General features: G+C 41.4%; 1 protein-coding gene across 5 annotated transcripts in view; it reads left to right on the top strand.

Moving 5' to 3' along the window:
- The window catches only part of CNOT10 (CCR4-NOT transcription complex subunit 10), a 71,509-nt gene that overhangs the window by 12,674 nt on the left and 43,619 nt on the right, over positions 1–15,216 (top strand). For all 5 annotated transcript variants that reach the window (XM_086720345.1, XM_086720342.1, XM_086720341.1 and 2 more), the window contains exons 2-5: positions 4,088–4,182; positions 5,089–5,250; positions 10,236–10,386; positions 13,988–14,130. In XM_086720345.1, coding sequence (XP_086576471.1) covers positions 4,088–4,182; positions 5,089–5,250; positions 10,236–10,386; positions 13,988–14,130 — 551 coding nt within the window. The remainder of the gene's footprint in view (positions 1–4,087; positions 4,183–5,088; positions 5,251–10,235; positions 10,387–13,987; positions 14,131–15,216) is intronic.

The raw sequence follows: 15,216 nt of genomic DNA, 5'->3' as shown, positions 1-15,216 counted from the left end.
TGGAACAATAAAGTCTGCACCACCATGCCACATAGGGGGACCTACTCTGCCGGATACATTCTCATCACTTCACGTATATTCTCGGTGAAGCCTCCCAATAACTCCAAAAAGGGCTTTCTTATCTCCGTTTTTTACCTCGGTTCAAGCTTTGGAGGTCTTTAGATTCCAGGCTGGAGCAACAATTCTATCTGAAAAAAACTCTTGTGTAAATAAATTCAAATATTGTGAGACTTTGATAGTCTAATGAATTTTTTATTCTGAGTCATCAACAATGGCATCACCCTCACGTACCTGTGTTTGCAGCCCATGCATCCTATTTATGCAGTGGTCCTGTTACTTTCCGTTGGTATTCCGTTAATGGTGCATGGGGCTTTTGTTGGTGACTAAAACTAAAAAAGCCAGAATATTCTTTGGGAGATGATTGAAACATAAAAGTCACCTTTTTATTTTTTATTTTTTTTATTTTTTCAACGTTTATTTATTTTTGGGACAGAGAGAGACAGAGCGTGAACGGGGGAGGGGCAGAGAGAGAGGGAGACACAGAATCGGAAACAGGCTCCAGGCTCCGAGCCATCAGCCCAGAGCCCGACGCGGGGCTCGAACTCACGGACCGCGAGATCGTGACCTGGCTGAAGTCGGACGCTTAACCGACTGCGCCACCCAGGCGCCCCAAAAGTCACCTTTTTAAAACAAAACGCAGATTTTTTAAACAAAATTAAAATGTTGGGGCACGTGGGTGGCTCAGTTGGTTAAGTGTCCGACTCTTGACTTCCGCTCAGGTTGTGATCTCATGGTTGTGAGATGGAGCCCTCGTCAGGCTCTGCTCTGGGGTGCGGGCCCTGCTTAAGATTCTCCCTACCTACCTCCCTTTGCCCCCCGCCATTCTCTGTCTCTCAGAAAAATTAATGTTAAAAATTACTGATATTTATTATCCCATATATAATATTCTTGCCATAAATGTTAGACTAAATGCATGAGGAAACAATCAGATAAACCCAGAATATGGAACATTCTACAAGGTAACTATCTTAGGCTCTTTATTTTTTTTTTTTAAGTGTCTTTCTTTCTTTCTCTATTTTGAGACAGCACATGAGCAGGGGGAGGGGCAGAGAGAGAAGGAGAGAGAGAATCCCATGCAGGCTCCGTGCTGTCAGCTTGGCTTCATCTTACTAACCATGAGATCATGGCCTGAGCCAAAACCAAGAGCTGGAGGCTTAAGCGGCTGAGCCACACAGGTGCCCAGCTTAGACTTTAAAACAAGTGGTGACTTGAGGAGCAGCAGAAGGTGAGGAAGTGCTCTGGAATAAGAGAAACAAAAGCTATTTAAGGGAAATATGTGAGCCTTGATTGATACCCGGATTGGGAGGGAAAAATACAGTGATAAGATATTTCTTAGAACAATCAGGGAAATTGTTTGTTAGATGATATTATTGATTTATTGTTACTTTTCTTAGTGTGACCATTTTAGTTGGTTATGTAGGAGAATGTCCTTTTTTAAAAAAAATTTCTTAATGTTATTTTGAGAGAGAGAGTGTGTGTGAGTGGGGAAGGGGCAGAGAGAGAGGGAGACAGAACTGAAGGAGGCTCCAGACTCTGAGCACAGAGCCCAAGGCGGTGGTCTAACCCAGGAACTGTGAGGTCATGAGCTGAGCCAAAGTCAGACACTTACCCGATTGAGGCACCCAGGTACCCTGGTGTTTTTTGTTTGTTTGTTTGTTTGTTAGTTTTTTAAATCAAAAGAAAGTTTTCTAAGTGGGAAAAGTTTCAAATAGTAAAAGACCGTTTCTAAAGACTGATCTTTATCTTTTTTTTTTTTTTTAATGTTTGTTTATTTTTGAGACAGAGAGACAGAGCACAAGCAGGGAAGGGGCAGACAGAGAGGGAGACACAGAATCTGAAGCAGGCTCCAGGCTCTGAGCTGTCACCACAGAGCCCGATGCAGGGCTCGAACCCATGGACCGTGAGATCGTGACAGCCGAAGTCGGATGCTTAACCGACTGAGCCACCCAGGCACCCCTAAAGACTGGTCTTTATTAAGTACAAGTTGTATTTTGAGTTCAGTACCTCAGGGCAAAGCAAGAAATGCTGTGATTGATTTGAGATTAAATGAAGTTAAAATAATCAGCATTGCAGTTTGCTGTAGCTTTCAAGGCACTGTCACTTGCCTCCCCTTCCTGCCGTTCCCATTCCCAGTGCTTAATTATTATTATGGCATTGAATAAATGTGAAAAGGGCTGAAAGATTTTGAAATCTGTTCAAACGTGGAGTTAAAGGATTTAACATTCTTTCTGGTCCCTTGATGTACTAGATGCTGAATTTTTTTTTTTTTTTTTTTTTTTTTTTTTGGCTCTGTAGATGTGGTTACCTGGAAGTATTTATTCCTATTAACTTTTATAACTTTGTTACCAGTTCTTTCCTTTAAAAATTTTCAAAAGCTCAGGTTTGTTTCGTAGTGTGCAATGGGAACTATGTTTTATGGCTACTGCTTTGTAACTTTACAGAGGAAACTCTGTTGTCTCCAGAGTGTGATTTCATGGTTTAGCTTCTTGTTACTTCTCTGACATCAAGGCCCCAGATCCTAAGGAAAAGCATGATTTCTGCCAGTCCCTCTCCCCAAAATCATCTGCCACAATATATAGATGAGGCTTAGTCGAGACAGATCCCTGGTGAACAAGAAGAGCTGAGACCATGTGACTGCATCATGCAAAGTTGGGATCGATGATGCTTTCGTTAAAAAGTATTTTTTTGAAGCATTTGTCAGAGCAGTTAAGAGTAGTGAACTGGAGTAGTTTTAGACTTGATTTAGCAGAGATTTTTATGCTTATTTTGGAATTCTGTTTTCAAATAAAAAATTAATTTTGAAAATACAAAATTGTGGGGCAGGAATCATTAATCTTAGAGTGTATATGGATACTTGGGGCACCTGGGTGGCTCAATGGGTTGAACGTCCAACTCTTGATTTCGACTCAGGTCATGATCCCAGGGTCATGGGATCAAGCCCCCTGCTGGGCTCAGCGCTCAGTGTGGATCCTGCTTGGGATTCTCTCTTTCTCTCTGCCCTCCTTTCCCACTTGGATTCTCTATCAAAAATTAGGGGTGCCTGGGTGGCTCAGTTGGTTGAGTGTCCAACTTCTGCTCAGGTCGGGATCTCATGGTTCGTGGGTTCGAGTCCTGCATCAGCTTGCTGCTGTCCGTGCAGAGCCACTTCGGATCCTCTGTCCTCCTCTCTCTCTTAGCTCCTCCTCCCCCAAATAAACATTAAAAAATAAATTAATTAAAATTAAAATTTAATAAAATAAACTTCTGGGAAAAAAGATTGTATGTAGATATTTAACCATGTTAAGGGAGCTTTAAGAAAAAATTTCTTTTTAATGTTTATTTATTTTTGAGAGACAGCACAACCAGGGAAGAGGCAGAGAGAGACAGAGACACAGAATCTGGAGCAGGCTCCAGGCTCTGAGCGGTCAGCACAGAGCCCAATGCCGGGCTCAAACTCATGGACCACGAGATCATGACCTGACCTGAAGTCGGACGCTTAACCGACTGAGCCACCCAGTCCCCCCCAAGGAAGCTTTTTAAATGTGTTAATGTTGGCTTTTGGATTTCTAAGCCTATGAAAGCATTCTTGGCCTGGAAATTAACTATGAGTTCTTAGCAATGTAGTTTTCTAATTGTTAAATGTTATTATATTCCAGCTGGATTATAACCTTTTTGAAGGTATTGTGTATGCATTTATAATCTTCTTGTGTCTCCAGAGCCTGGCATAGTTTCTTGAATATGTGGGACTTTGGTATAGATTGCTCGGGGGCAGATCTAATATGTTTTGAGTGAATGCAACATTCTCAGTCCTGATGGACAGAGCTGTGATTCTTCCATATGTGGTGGTGGGTTTTCATTGTGCCAGACCATGGCTAAGGGAAAGGTTTCTTTAAGTTTCTGGAGGAGTGACTTCTAACTCCTTATAACACTGATAAGTCATGGTAATTGAGAGCGCCCTAACTATAGCAGCTTCATTAGGACGAAAACCAGGGGCACACTCGCTGTACCACTTCATTTCTAAACAACTGCAAAACTTGTGTGCTTGCAGATCAGGGAGCAGAGAAACATGAAGGGACGAGTCAGTCCTCTGGGATCACCGATCAAGAGAAGGAGTTGTCCACCAGTGCTTTCCAGGCTTTCACAGTAAGCAGCGGCTTCTTGCGGTTTCCGTTTTTAGGATCTGTCGAATATGAATCTTTTCACAACGAATTTTTAAACTTGTAACTTTTGTTCTGTAATAACTCAAGAATTAAGTTTAGAGAGTAGGTTTTATTTAAATTTTTTAAACACTGGGAGTTTAAATGTGGTAAAAGGAATGGGAGTAATTTGAGCCATTCCCAAGTGTTTGTGTTTCATGAACGTGTTGACTCTTACACTGTTATTTTTTTCAGTCTTTTAAACTTAGGTTTGTAATTATATGGGTCAGTCTTTTCCGTTCACTTCTTTGTTCGGTGCTCTTTCTTGCATGTTCTTTAAAATGGAACCCCAGAAGTTTCTTGTCAAAACTTTAACTTTTCTGATGTTAAACGATATGAAAGAAAACCTTATTTGACTATCAGGTTACATACATGTAAGCAGAAGAATTTGATACTTGGGTATTCAGAGCATATTTATTAGAAATTAAATCATATTACCTTTCTTGGGCTAGCCTCAGCTGTTATACCGTGCTAGCAATATATACCTGTGTGTGTGTGTGTGTGTGTGTGTGTGAGAGAGATGTGGTTTTATACATGTACATAGGTATATGATACACTTATGTGTCTATGTATGACTTATACACATAGTGGTGTTAGAGTGTGAGTCTTGAGAAATAAATCTCTATAATTTCTAGCTTTATTGAGATACAATTGACATACCCCACTTTCTTAATTGACATGAATATTGTTTCATTCAGTGACTTTAATTAGTATACTTGGGGAATTAGATCTGTCTTTTTAAAGAGTTTTCCAAATAGAGACGAATGAAACGTATTTGGAAATGAATGTCTTAGTTTTAAAGGTAATAGGTAATTTTGTCTGTGTGTGTGTTTTTTTTGTTGGTTTGTTTTAGGCTGGAAATTATGATGCCTGTCTGCAACACCTTGCCTGCCTACAAGAAGTGAACAAAGATGATTATAAAATAATTTTGAATACAGCAGTGGCTGAGTTTTTTAAAAGTAACCAAATGACAACAGACAGTTTGAGACAAACACTTAACCAACTGAAGAATCAGGTGATACACAAATGAATTTAGCTATAAAAATGTTGTGATATTCTCTGAATTGTGAAGTAAAAATACTTAAGGAAAATTAATATGACTTGTCTGTTATTGGTAGCACAACTTCTAATGTGTCTAAAACAACTTACATTAGTTTTATTTGTATAAAATTATTATTCCAGGAAATGAAACGTATGCTGTGTAATTTTATTTTCTAATTTGAACAGAATAGACTAATCTACCAAATTTGAATGAGCTTTGGAATTTTGAAGGAAAATTAAAGTGGAAATCTATGAAGAAGCTTAGCTGCTGAGATTATCTTTCTTGTGACTGCAAAGATCTGATGATAATAATGTGAGATTGTTTTAGCATTTTGGATGAGGGGATGTTAATTGATTAAATAGAAGATATTCTGATTTATATATGGTTTGGTGCTTGCCTTGGTCATCGGTCATAACAGCAACATCTCTCCCATCACAGGGTTAGAGCTTTGGTAGTCAAGAGGGCTAACGAAGATGACGATGATGATAGGATCGGGTAGCAGACATTTGTTGCCTACTATGTAATAGGGCCCTGCTGAGAACTTTGCATGCAGCATCTCACTCTTTCCAGCAGTCCTATAAAGCAGCCACTATGATGTTTCTCATTTTACAGATGGGAAAGCTGAGGTACAGATAGCTGGTGTAAATTGTCCAAAGACACAAAGCTCTTAAACGAAAACAGCTCCATGAACCCAGTCTCCTTTGACTCTAGGGCCTGTGCCTCTGAACTGCTTCAAGGTCTTGAGACCTTTTTGAGCCCCTGTCCTGTGTTCCTGGGTACCATTATGCAGTAGAGTATCACCCTAAAATGTGACCTAGTTAGAAATAAGTGACCCCTCCAGGTTCTTTGTAATTTTGGGGGGGAGTAAAGATACTCTACAGTATCACCCTATACATGGTATTGTTAGAAATAAGTAACCTGTTCAGGCTCTTCCTAATTACAGGAGTGAAGTAATTTACTGGCTGGATCAATCTTGATCTCAGGGTTGGGAGTTTAAGCCCCATGCTGGGCGTAGAGATAACTTAAAAAAAAAAAGAAAGAAAGAAAGAAAGAAAAATGGCCAATATTTATCAAACTCTTATGTGATTCCAAATTCCTTATTAAATGTGTTTTATGTTTTATCTCCTATAATTCTCATATTCAACCCTTGAGATAGGTCCTTGTAATTGCAGTTGTAAAACTGGGGTTCAGAGAGCCTAATGAGTTTAATTTATGTGGCCAGGAAAAGTAGGAGCAAGATTCAAACCAGACCTTCAGACTTTTTTTTTTTTTTTTTTTTTTTTAAGTAAACTCTACATGTGGGATTCAAACTTACAATCCAAGGTCAAGTGTTGCATGCTGTAAGGACTGAGCCATCCAGGCACCCCCAGACCTTCTGACTCTTTTTATTTTTAACATTTTTTAAAATTAGTTTATTTATTTTGAGAGAGAGAGAGAGCAAGCAAGCTGGGGAGGGGCAGAGAGACTGAGGGACAGAGAGTCCCAAGTGGGCTTTGTATTGACAGCAGCTAGCCCAAATGTGACTTGAACTGACAAACCGTGAGATCGTGACCTGAGCCGAAGTCGGCCGCTTAACCAGCTGAGCTGCCCAGGCACCCTGAGTTTTTCTTATAGATTGTAAGTGATCTCTACACCCAATGTGAAGTTCGAACTCACAACCCTGAGATCAGGAGTCTCATGTTCTACCAACTAAGCCAGCCAGGTGCCCCAAAATCTTTTTTATTTTTTTATTCCTTTAATTTTTTAAAAAAATGTTTGTTTATTTTTGAGAGAGAGGCAGAGAGAGAGGGACACAGAATTCCAAGCAGGCTCCATATTGTCAGTGCAGAACCTGACCTGGGGCTCAGACTCACGAACCTTGAGATCATGACCTGGGTTGAAATCAAGAGTCGGATGCTTAACTGACTGAGCCATCCAGATGCAGTGCCCAAAACCTTTTTTAGAATAAGAAAGAGACTCTTGCAAGCTTCCTGTTAAGCCAAGAAAACTGCTTTATAAAATCCTTTCACCAGCCTTTTTTTTTTAATGTTTATTTATTTATTTTGAGAGAGAGAGACACACAGAGATGAGAGAGAATCCCAAACAGGCTCCGCCCTGTCAGGGCAGAGCCCTATGCAGGGCTTATCCCAGGAACCATGAGATCATGACCTAAGCCAAAATCAAGAATCAGAGTTTGTTTGTTTGTTTTTTTTTAAACAATGATCCACCTTTTTGTTTTTTAATTTTTTTTTTTAACGTTTGAGGGACAGAGCTTGAGTGGGGGAGGGGAAGAGAGAGAGGGAGACTCAGAATCTGAAGCAGACTCCAGGCTCTAAGCTGTCAGCATAGAGCCCGACATGAAGCTTGAAGTCACGAACCATGAGATCATGACCTGAGCTGAAGTCAAACGCTTAACCAACTGAGCCAACCAGGCACCCTTCACCAGCCTTGATTCTTAATAAGGCTGGTTCAGTAATACCCCTCATGCAATCCACTGTCTTGTGTTTCCTAGAAGTGTTTATACCCGTGTCTCCTAACTTTTCTCTAAATCATACTTCTGTTCAAGGTCCTATGCCCTGGGCATAGTTACATACATACCTTTTCAACCCATTCCACTTCTATTATGCTTTATCTCATTTAACGAATAGTGTTTGTTTTGTCTAGAGCCAAACAAGTTCATGTTTTTCGTGAATCACAGAAAGTGTGGCGGTTATATATGTCACAAGTTCAATCCTTTTTGAATCCAAAATTCCTTAATTTGTCCAAAACCCCCCTTTCTGGCTAAGAATTAACCCTTTCTTAGCTCATTCTCTCTGCATTACATTACTACCAAGAAGTATTGTCTTTCTTTGGAAATTGAGTTTTCTCTACAGACTATTTTTAATCATCGGAAGATAGTGACTTGGTAAGTGAAGATTATACAGAAGCTCCGAATTCACTGAGATGCCCGTGCTGTTGGTCAGAGAGGACCAGTTGGTAACATTTGCACCTCCCTGTCAGGCTTACGCGTTATGACTGAAGTCTGCAGATGTCTGATTACAGATCACTATGTGTCCTGAAACTTCTGGTACCTTGTCATTAGCAAAACGTTAAGTTCATCATGTATATCAAAGTTCCACTGCTTAATGTAGGGGAACGTCAGTCTTAGAATTAATTACTTAACATTGCTTGGTAACTTACTCCAATCTTCATAGTGACAAAGAAAGATTAGTTTTAATACTAATTCCAGCTTTGTGTATTACATGAAAGTACAGAATGGCTATGAAACTTTATTAAAATTTGTAAGCCTACTGCAATAACTTAGGGAGGGGATAAGCAGGTAGTCGTTAGCTTTAAAATGCTTGGGGCACCTGGGTGGCGCAGTCGGTTAGGCGTCTGACTTCAGCCAGGTCACGATCTCGCGGTCCGTGGGTTCGAGCCCCGCGTCAGGCTCTGGGCTGATGGCTCGGAGCCTGGAGCCTGTTTCCGATTCTGTGTCTCCCTCTCTCTCTGCCCCTCCCCTGTTCATGCTCTGTCTCTCTCTGTCCCCAAAAAAAAAAATAGGTGAAAAGCGTTGAAAAAAAATTAAAAAAAAAAAAAAATGCAGAGTGTGGGGGCCCCTGGGTGGCTCAGTCAGTTAAGCATCTGAGCCCCACAAAGGGCTGTGCACTGACAGAGCAGAGTCTGCTTTGGATTCTCTCTCTGTCCCTCCCCAACTTGTGCTTTCTCACTCTTAAAATAAATAAACTTATAAAAATAAATTTAAAAAATAATACAATGCAAACTTATTTTTTTTTCTTCTGGTATCAGATGTAGATGTTAGTGTTTTAGTAAAGCCATCAATAGCCTATTTTTGTTGTTTATTTAAAGATTCTATTTTTCAACGTTTTTTTTCAACGTTTGTTTATTTTTGGGACAGAGAGAGACAGAGCATGAACGGGGGAGGGGCAGAGAGAGAGGGAGACACAGAATCGGAAACAGGCTCCAGGCTCCGAGCCATCAGCCCAGAGCCTGACGTGGGGCTCGAACTCACGGACCGCGAGATCGTGACCTGGCTGAAGTCGGACGATTAACCGTCTGCGCCACCCAGGCGCCCCTAAAGATTCTATTTTTTTAAGAGCTCCTGGGTGGCTCAAGTCAGTTAAGTGTCTAGCTGTTGATTTTGGCTTAGGTCATGTCACGACTTCACGGTTCATGGGATTGAGACCTGCGTCCATCTCTGTGCTGACAGTGCAGATCCTGATTGGGATTCTCTTTCTCTCTCTGCCCGTTCCCTGCTTGTGCTTGTTTGTGCGTGCACGTGCTCTCTCAAACATGAGAAAAAAATTTCAAATAAAATAATCTGCTTTCTTTAAGTTATGGGAACAAAACCTGAACATAAGAGGAAATTCAGAAAATATACTTCCTAGCTATAAGGCCTTGGGCAAGATAGTTAAGCTTTTTGTGCTGGTCTTCTTACTTATAAAATGGGAATGATAATGTCTATGTCCTTGAGGTATGGTAAGGATTAAATGAGATATTCTCTGGAAAATGTTTAATGTAGCAGGTCTGGCCCATAGTTAAGTAGTTAGCTGTTTGTTAATGTTTAAGTTTTAGTTTAGTTTTTACAAAATGGAATCAAGCTTACGTATACATAGTGCATAACGTAGTGCACATGGGAAAGATTGTTTTGAGTTTTGCTCGCTCCCAAGGAGGCTACAAAGTGGGGAACCAGTTCAAAAGCCATGTTGGCGGTTGAGACGTTCTTCACAGTGGCAAGGAACAGACTTGCCTTGCCTTGTCTACATAAAGTCCCATGAAAATGTTTTACTTAATGGAATTTTATTATTAATAAAATAATTTTTAGTAAGAATAATTAAAATCCGGAAGTTCTGTTGAAAATGTGGAAAAATCCAGAGTGAGAAATGTTGGCCTGTGTTCCCGTTTACTCGCATAGCTTCTTTCATTTCTCTTTATTTTCTTACTGTTTTGAGAACATATCCTGGCTGACTGTTTCGTAGGTCCACTCAGCTGTCGAAGAAATGGATGGCTTAGACGACGTGGAGAACAGCATGTTGTATTACAATCAGGCAGTCTTTCTGTATCATCTGCGGCAGTACTCAGAGGCCATAGCAGTTGGTGAAAAGCTCTACCAGTTCATAGAACCTTTTGGTATGTTCTCTCAAGTCCAGAACTTCCCTGTCATACTCCGAGGGGGCTCTGGTAGTTTCTTACCCAGTTAAATCAAGGAATCACATGCCACTATTTAAAGAAAGAAGGAGGGGCGCCTGGGTGGCTCAGTCGGTTGGGCGACCGACTTCGGCTTGGGTCATGATCTCGCGTGATCTCCCGTGAGTTCGGGCCCCGCGTCGGGCTCTGTGCTGACAGCTCGGAGCCTGGAGCCTGTTTCGGATTCTGTGTCTCCCTCTCTCTCTGACCTTCCCCTATTCATGCTCTGTCTCTCTCTGTCTCTAAAATGAATAAACGTTAAAAAAAAAAATTAATTAGAAAAAAAGAAAGAAGGAGAAAAGCTGTGTCCAGTTTTAGCCACTAAAGATAACAAAGAGAAGAATGACATTACTTTTAGATGAACCCAGGTTTTCTTCTCCCATTTCCTCCCCACTCCTACCCCTCGATTTTTGCAAATTGAGATCAGAAATGAGGTTGCTAATTGGAAAGACTTCGTGCTTTTTGTTTTTTTCTTTGCTGTGTGAACACAGCTTCGTGTACCTGATCTGTTCTTTATTGAGCGGTGTGTTAAGAGTGGGGATGTTAGCGGACAGCCTGGTATCTTCTTGTCTGTTGCCCCCCTGACAGTTTCGTGGGTAATCCCTGGAGTAGATAGTACAGACTCTGTTTTGGTGTCGCGATTATCTTGCAGTTACTAGCCTTGAGTAACCGTAGTAAGAAAGGTACAGGCGAGGGAAAAAAGAGGGAGCAAATAAGGCAGCAGAGCCAGATCCAGGAGGTGGTTGTTAGAGGGGGCTGTTTGTTTCCAGCCCACAAGCAGTCAGATTTCAATGTGATCATGTTTTTCTCTTTTTCTTCAGGTTACTTTCTTTTAAATTCGAAACACTAATGCCAGTTCTTGATTTATAAACACCTGATTGCTAATGTGGTTCCCGCAGGATAAGAAGCAGAGTGTGATGGCTCCTCTGTGGGGCTTTGGGAAGAGTTACAGGGTCCCCTTTTGCTTTTAGCTGGTTGAATGGCTGTTTCCTGTGGCTCCAGGGAGGCATTTTCAAGGTGCTCCTCTCTTCCTCCGTCCTGAGGGCATGGTGGCTGGACAGATTGGGCAGGAGAGATGCCTGTGGTGAAGATGGTGTAAACAGCGGCCAGTTCCTTTCTCTGTAAAGCTGGAAATCAGAATTATACCTCCAGGATGACACAGATGGATTTTTCTTTTTAAATTTATTTTGGGAGAGAGTGCGCACACATATGAACTGGGGAGGAACAGAGAGAGAGAGAGAGAGAGAGAGAGAATCTCAAACACGCTCTGTGCTGTCAGCTCAGAGCCCAGCTCAGGGCTTGATCTCACATACTGTGAGATCATGCCTGACCTGAGCCAAAATCAAGAGTTGGACTCTCGACCAACTAAGCCACCCAGACGCCCCCTCAGATGTATTTTTCTCTAAAGCTTTTTTTTTTTTTTAAAGTAATCTCTACACCTGATGTGGGGCTTGAACATGTGACCCCAAAATCAGGAGTCGCACGCTGCACCGACCTTGCCAGCCAGGCACCCCTACGAAGCTGGTTGTTAGAATTTCGGGAACCGTTCATTAAATCTTGTTCCTATGTATGGTGGCCAAGTGGAATAAAGCCACCGAGGCAGAATTCAGATCCATTTTTCTTCTTCTTTGAAAATTGTTATTGTTATTTTTAAAAACTTTACTGCTTGGTTCTTCACACAGCATGTATTTATTGAACATACACGGTGGACCCAAACTGTTCTGGGTTCTGAAGATAATGTAGTGACTGAAACAGAGCCTTTACCCTCGTTAAGCTTATATTCTAACGCAAGAGCGAGCGACACAATAAGTATGTATTGTGAGGTAGCCAAATGCCATGAAGAAAAGCTAAAACTGGTAAGAGGATAGAGGTGGACTGGGAACGCTGTTTTTAGGTAAGGCAATCAAGGAAGGCCTGGGGTAAGACAGCATTTGAAAAGAGACCTGAGTGAAGAGAGGAGGTGAGCCACATGACTCTTGAGGGGAAGGCATTCCAGCCAGAGGTGATACTGTGTACAGAGCATCTGAGATGAGCTTGAGTTTGCCGAGTGAGAAACAGCAGGTCGTTGACCTGGAGCCAGGTGGGGAGAACAGTAGCAGGTGACGTCAGAGGCAGCAGGGTAAGGAACAGGTGAAGTCCTGTGGCCTGGGTAAGGACTTAATGTTTTCGTTGGTTTTTTAAATTTTTTTTAATGTTTTTATTTTTGAGAGTGACAGAGTGTGAGTGGGGGAGGGGCAGAGAGAGAGGGAGACGCAGAATCCGAAGCGGGCTCCAGGCACAGAGCCCGATGTGGGTCTCCACATCACGGATCGTGAGATCACCACCTGAGCTAAAGTCGGACGCTTAACCGACTGAGCCACCCAGGTGCCCCAAGGACTTAGTGTTTTAAGAGTAGTGGTGGGATGGATGCCTGGTTGGCTCACTCGATTGAGTGTCCAACTCTTGGTTTAGGCTCAGGTCATGATCCCAGGGTCCTGGAATCGAGCCCTGCATTAGGCTCTCTGCTGACAGTGCACGCTCGCGCGCTCGCTCTCTCTCTCTCTCTCTCTCTCAAAATAAATAAACTTAAAAAGAGTGGTGTGTAACCCGTAGAGATATATGACCTTTGTGCATCAACCATGTTGATTCTAGTTTTCAATTGATTCCACTCCGGCTGCTCTGTAAGAACAAGAATGGAATCGGGAAGACTTGTTAAAAGGCTCTTAAGGGCTTTTAAATTTTTCTGGTCTTGATTTTAGCATCCTTTTTTAGATCTTATTTTTCCTTTTATCTTCTCTTTTGAAAGGAAAAGAAAATAGTATTATGACATACCAGGTTACCCTTTCTCTCTTCATTGGGCTCTTCTTCCTTTGAAGTCCTTGTTAGAGTTGGAAGGAACCTCAAGAGATGACCTGGTTCACTCCCCTGCCTTCAAGCAGGTGAAGTATTCTCCCCATTTTACAGGTCAGCCAGCTGAGGTGTAAAAATTAGCTCGCTGATATATAGAGGCAACATATCCAGTAAGTAGCTGAACAGGTACAGGAATTGAGGTTTCCTTCTACCTGAAGTGATTTTCCTCATTTGGTGTGTTGGTAGATATTTTGCCAAAGAAGGATCAGCTAGTAGAAACCCAGCGACGGGAGGCCTTCAGATGGAGAATACTGCAATCGCATTGTTGGTATTGCAGGTTGCTTCCCTTCATGGCTCTGGGGGATGAACACACATTTAAATAAAGAGACTTAGGGGGCGCCCGGGTGGCTCAGTCTGTCAAGCGCCTGACTTTGGCTCAGGTTATGATCTCACGGTTCATGAGTTTGACCCCTGGTCTGAGAGCACCGAGCCCACTTTGGATACTTTGTCTCCTTCTCTCTCTGCCCCTTTCCCACACATGTCCGCCCGCCCTCTCTCTCATTCTCTCTGAAACATAAATAAACATTTAAAAACAAAAAACAAAACAAAAATAAAGATTTAGGCTTTGCTCTTTAGGAATCTGGGGAGAGGAGTGGTCTGAAATGTTTGCTTTACTTTGGATTGTAACTTTTCTTTTCTTGTTTTTTTCCCCCAGAAGAAAAATTTGCCCAAGCAGTGTGTTTTTTGCTTGTAGACCTATATATATTAACCTATCAAGCTGAGAAAGCTTTGCATCTTCTTGCTGTCCTAGAAAAAATGATTTCACAGGGTAACAATAACAAAAATGGGAAGAATGAGGTGAGTGTTGTAAGGTGATCAGATTAAAATTTATGGTTATTAAATATTTTAACAGCTTTATTGAAATGTAACTCATTATACAGGATGGTGGCTATCAATAATACTGTATAACATATGTGAAAGTTGATAAGAGAGTAGATATTCAAAGTCCTCAGCACAAGAAAGAGACCTTTGTAATTGTACAGTCTAGTGATGGATGTTTTAACTAGACTTATTTTTTTTCCTTGCAATGTTATTTGTTTTTGAGAGACAGAGAGTGTGAGCAGGGGTGGGACAGAGAGAGAAGGAGACACAGTATCTGAAGCAGGTTCCAGGCTCTGAGCTGTCAGCACAGAGCCTAACACGGGGCTTGAACTTGTGAACCGTGAGATCATGACCTGAGCTGGAGTCAGACACTTAACTGACTGAGCCACGCAGGCGCCCCTAGCTAGACTTCTTTATTTCACACTTGATACAGATATCTAATCGTTATGTTGTAGACCTAAAACATAATGTTATATGTCAATTATACCTCAAAAAAATCTTTTTTGTTACAGCTTATTTTTTTGTTGTTGTTTATGAAAATTTTTTTAATAAATGAAAATCAAAAGAATTATGCCTACCCTCAGGTGGCCCACAGGCTACGTAGGGAGAGACAGGTGAGTTAAATTTTTTATTAATGAGGGCAGTCTGGCTGGCTCAGTTGGTAGAGTGTGTGGCTCATGGTCTCAGGATCATGAATTTGAGCCCCACGTTGGGCATGGAGCCTATTTAACTAAAAAAAAATTTTTTTTGATTAATGACCTAAAAAAAAGCAAAGGTAAATATAATTCGCATCCACAAAATTTACCTTTTTAAAGTGTATAATTCAGTGGTTTTTAGTATGCTTACTGAGTTGTACGAGCATCACCACTGTGTACATTTTCATCACCCCAAAAAGGAACCCCGTACCCGGTTAGCACTTTTTCTTTTCCCCTTTCCCCAGCCCCTGGCAACCACAAATCTTTTTTTTTTTTTTTTTAAGTTTATTTATTTTGCAAAAAAGAGGAAGCGGGGAGGGGCAGAGAGAGAGAGAGAGAGAGAGAGAGAGAATGAGAATCCAAGCAG

The sequence above is a fragment of the Puma concolor genome, chromosome C2, assembly GCF_028749965.1.
Source record: "Puma concolor isolate L17-30 chromosome C2, mPumCon1.1.hap2, whole genome shotgun sequence".
NCBI classification, from domain to species: domain Eukaryota; kingdom Metazoa; phylum Chordata; class Mammalia; order Carnivora; family Felidae; genus Puma; species Puma concolor.
Note: the sequence above shows the minus strand (reverse complement) of the source record. Positions and strands in the feature narration are given on the sequence as shown.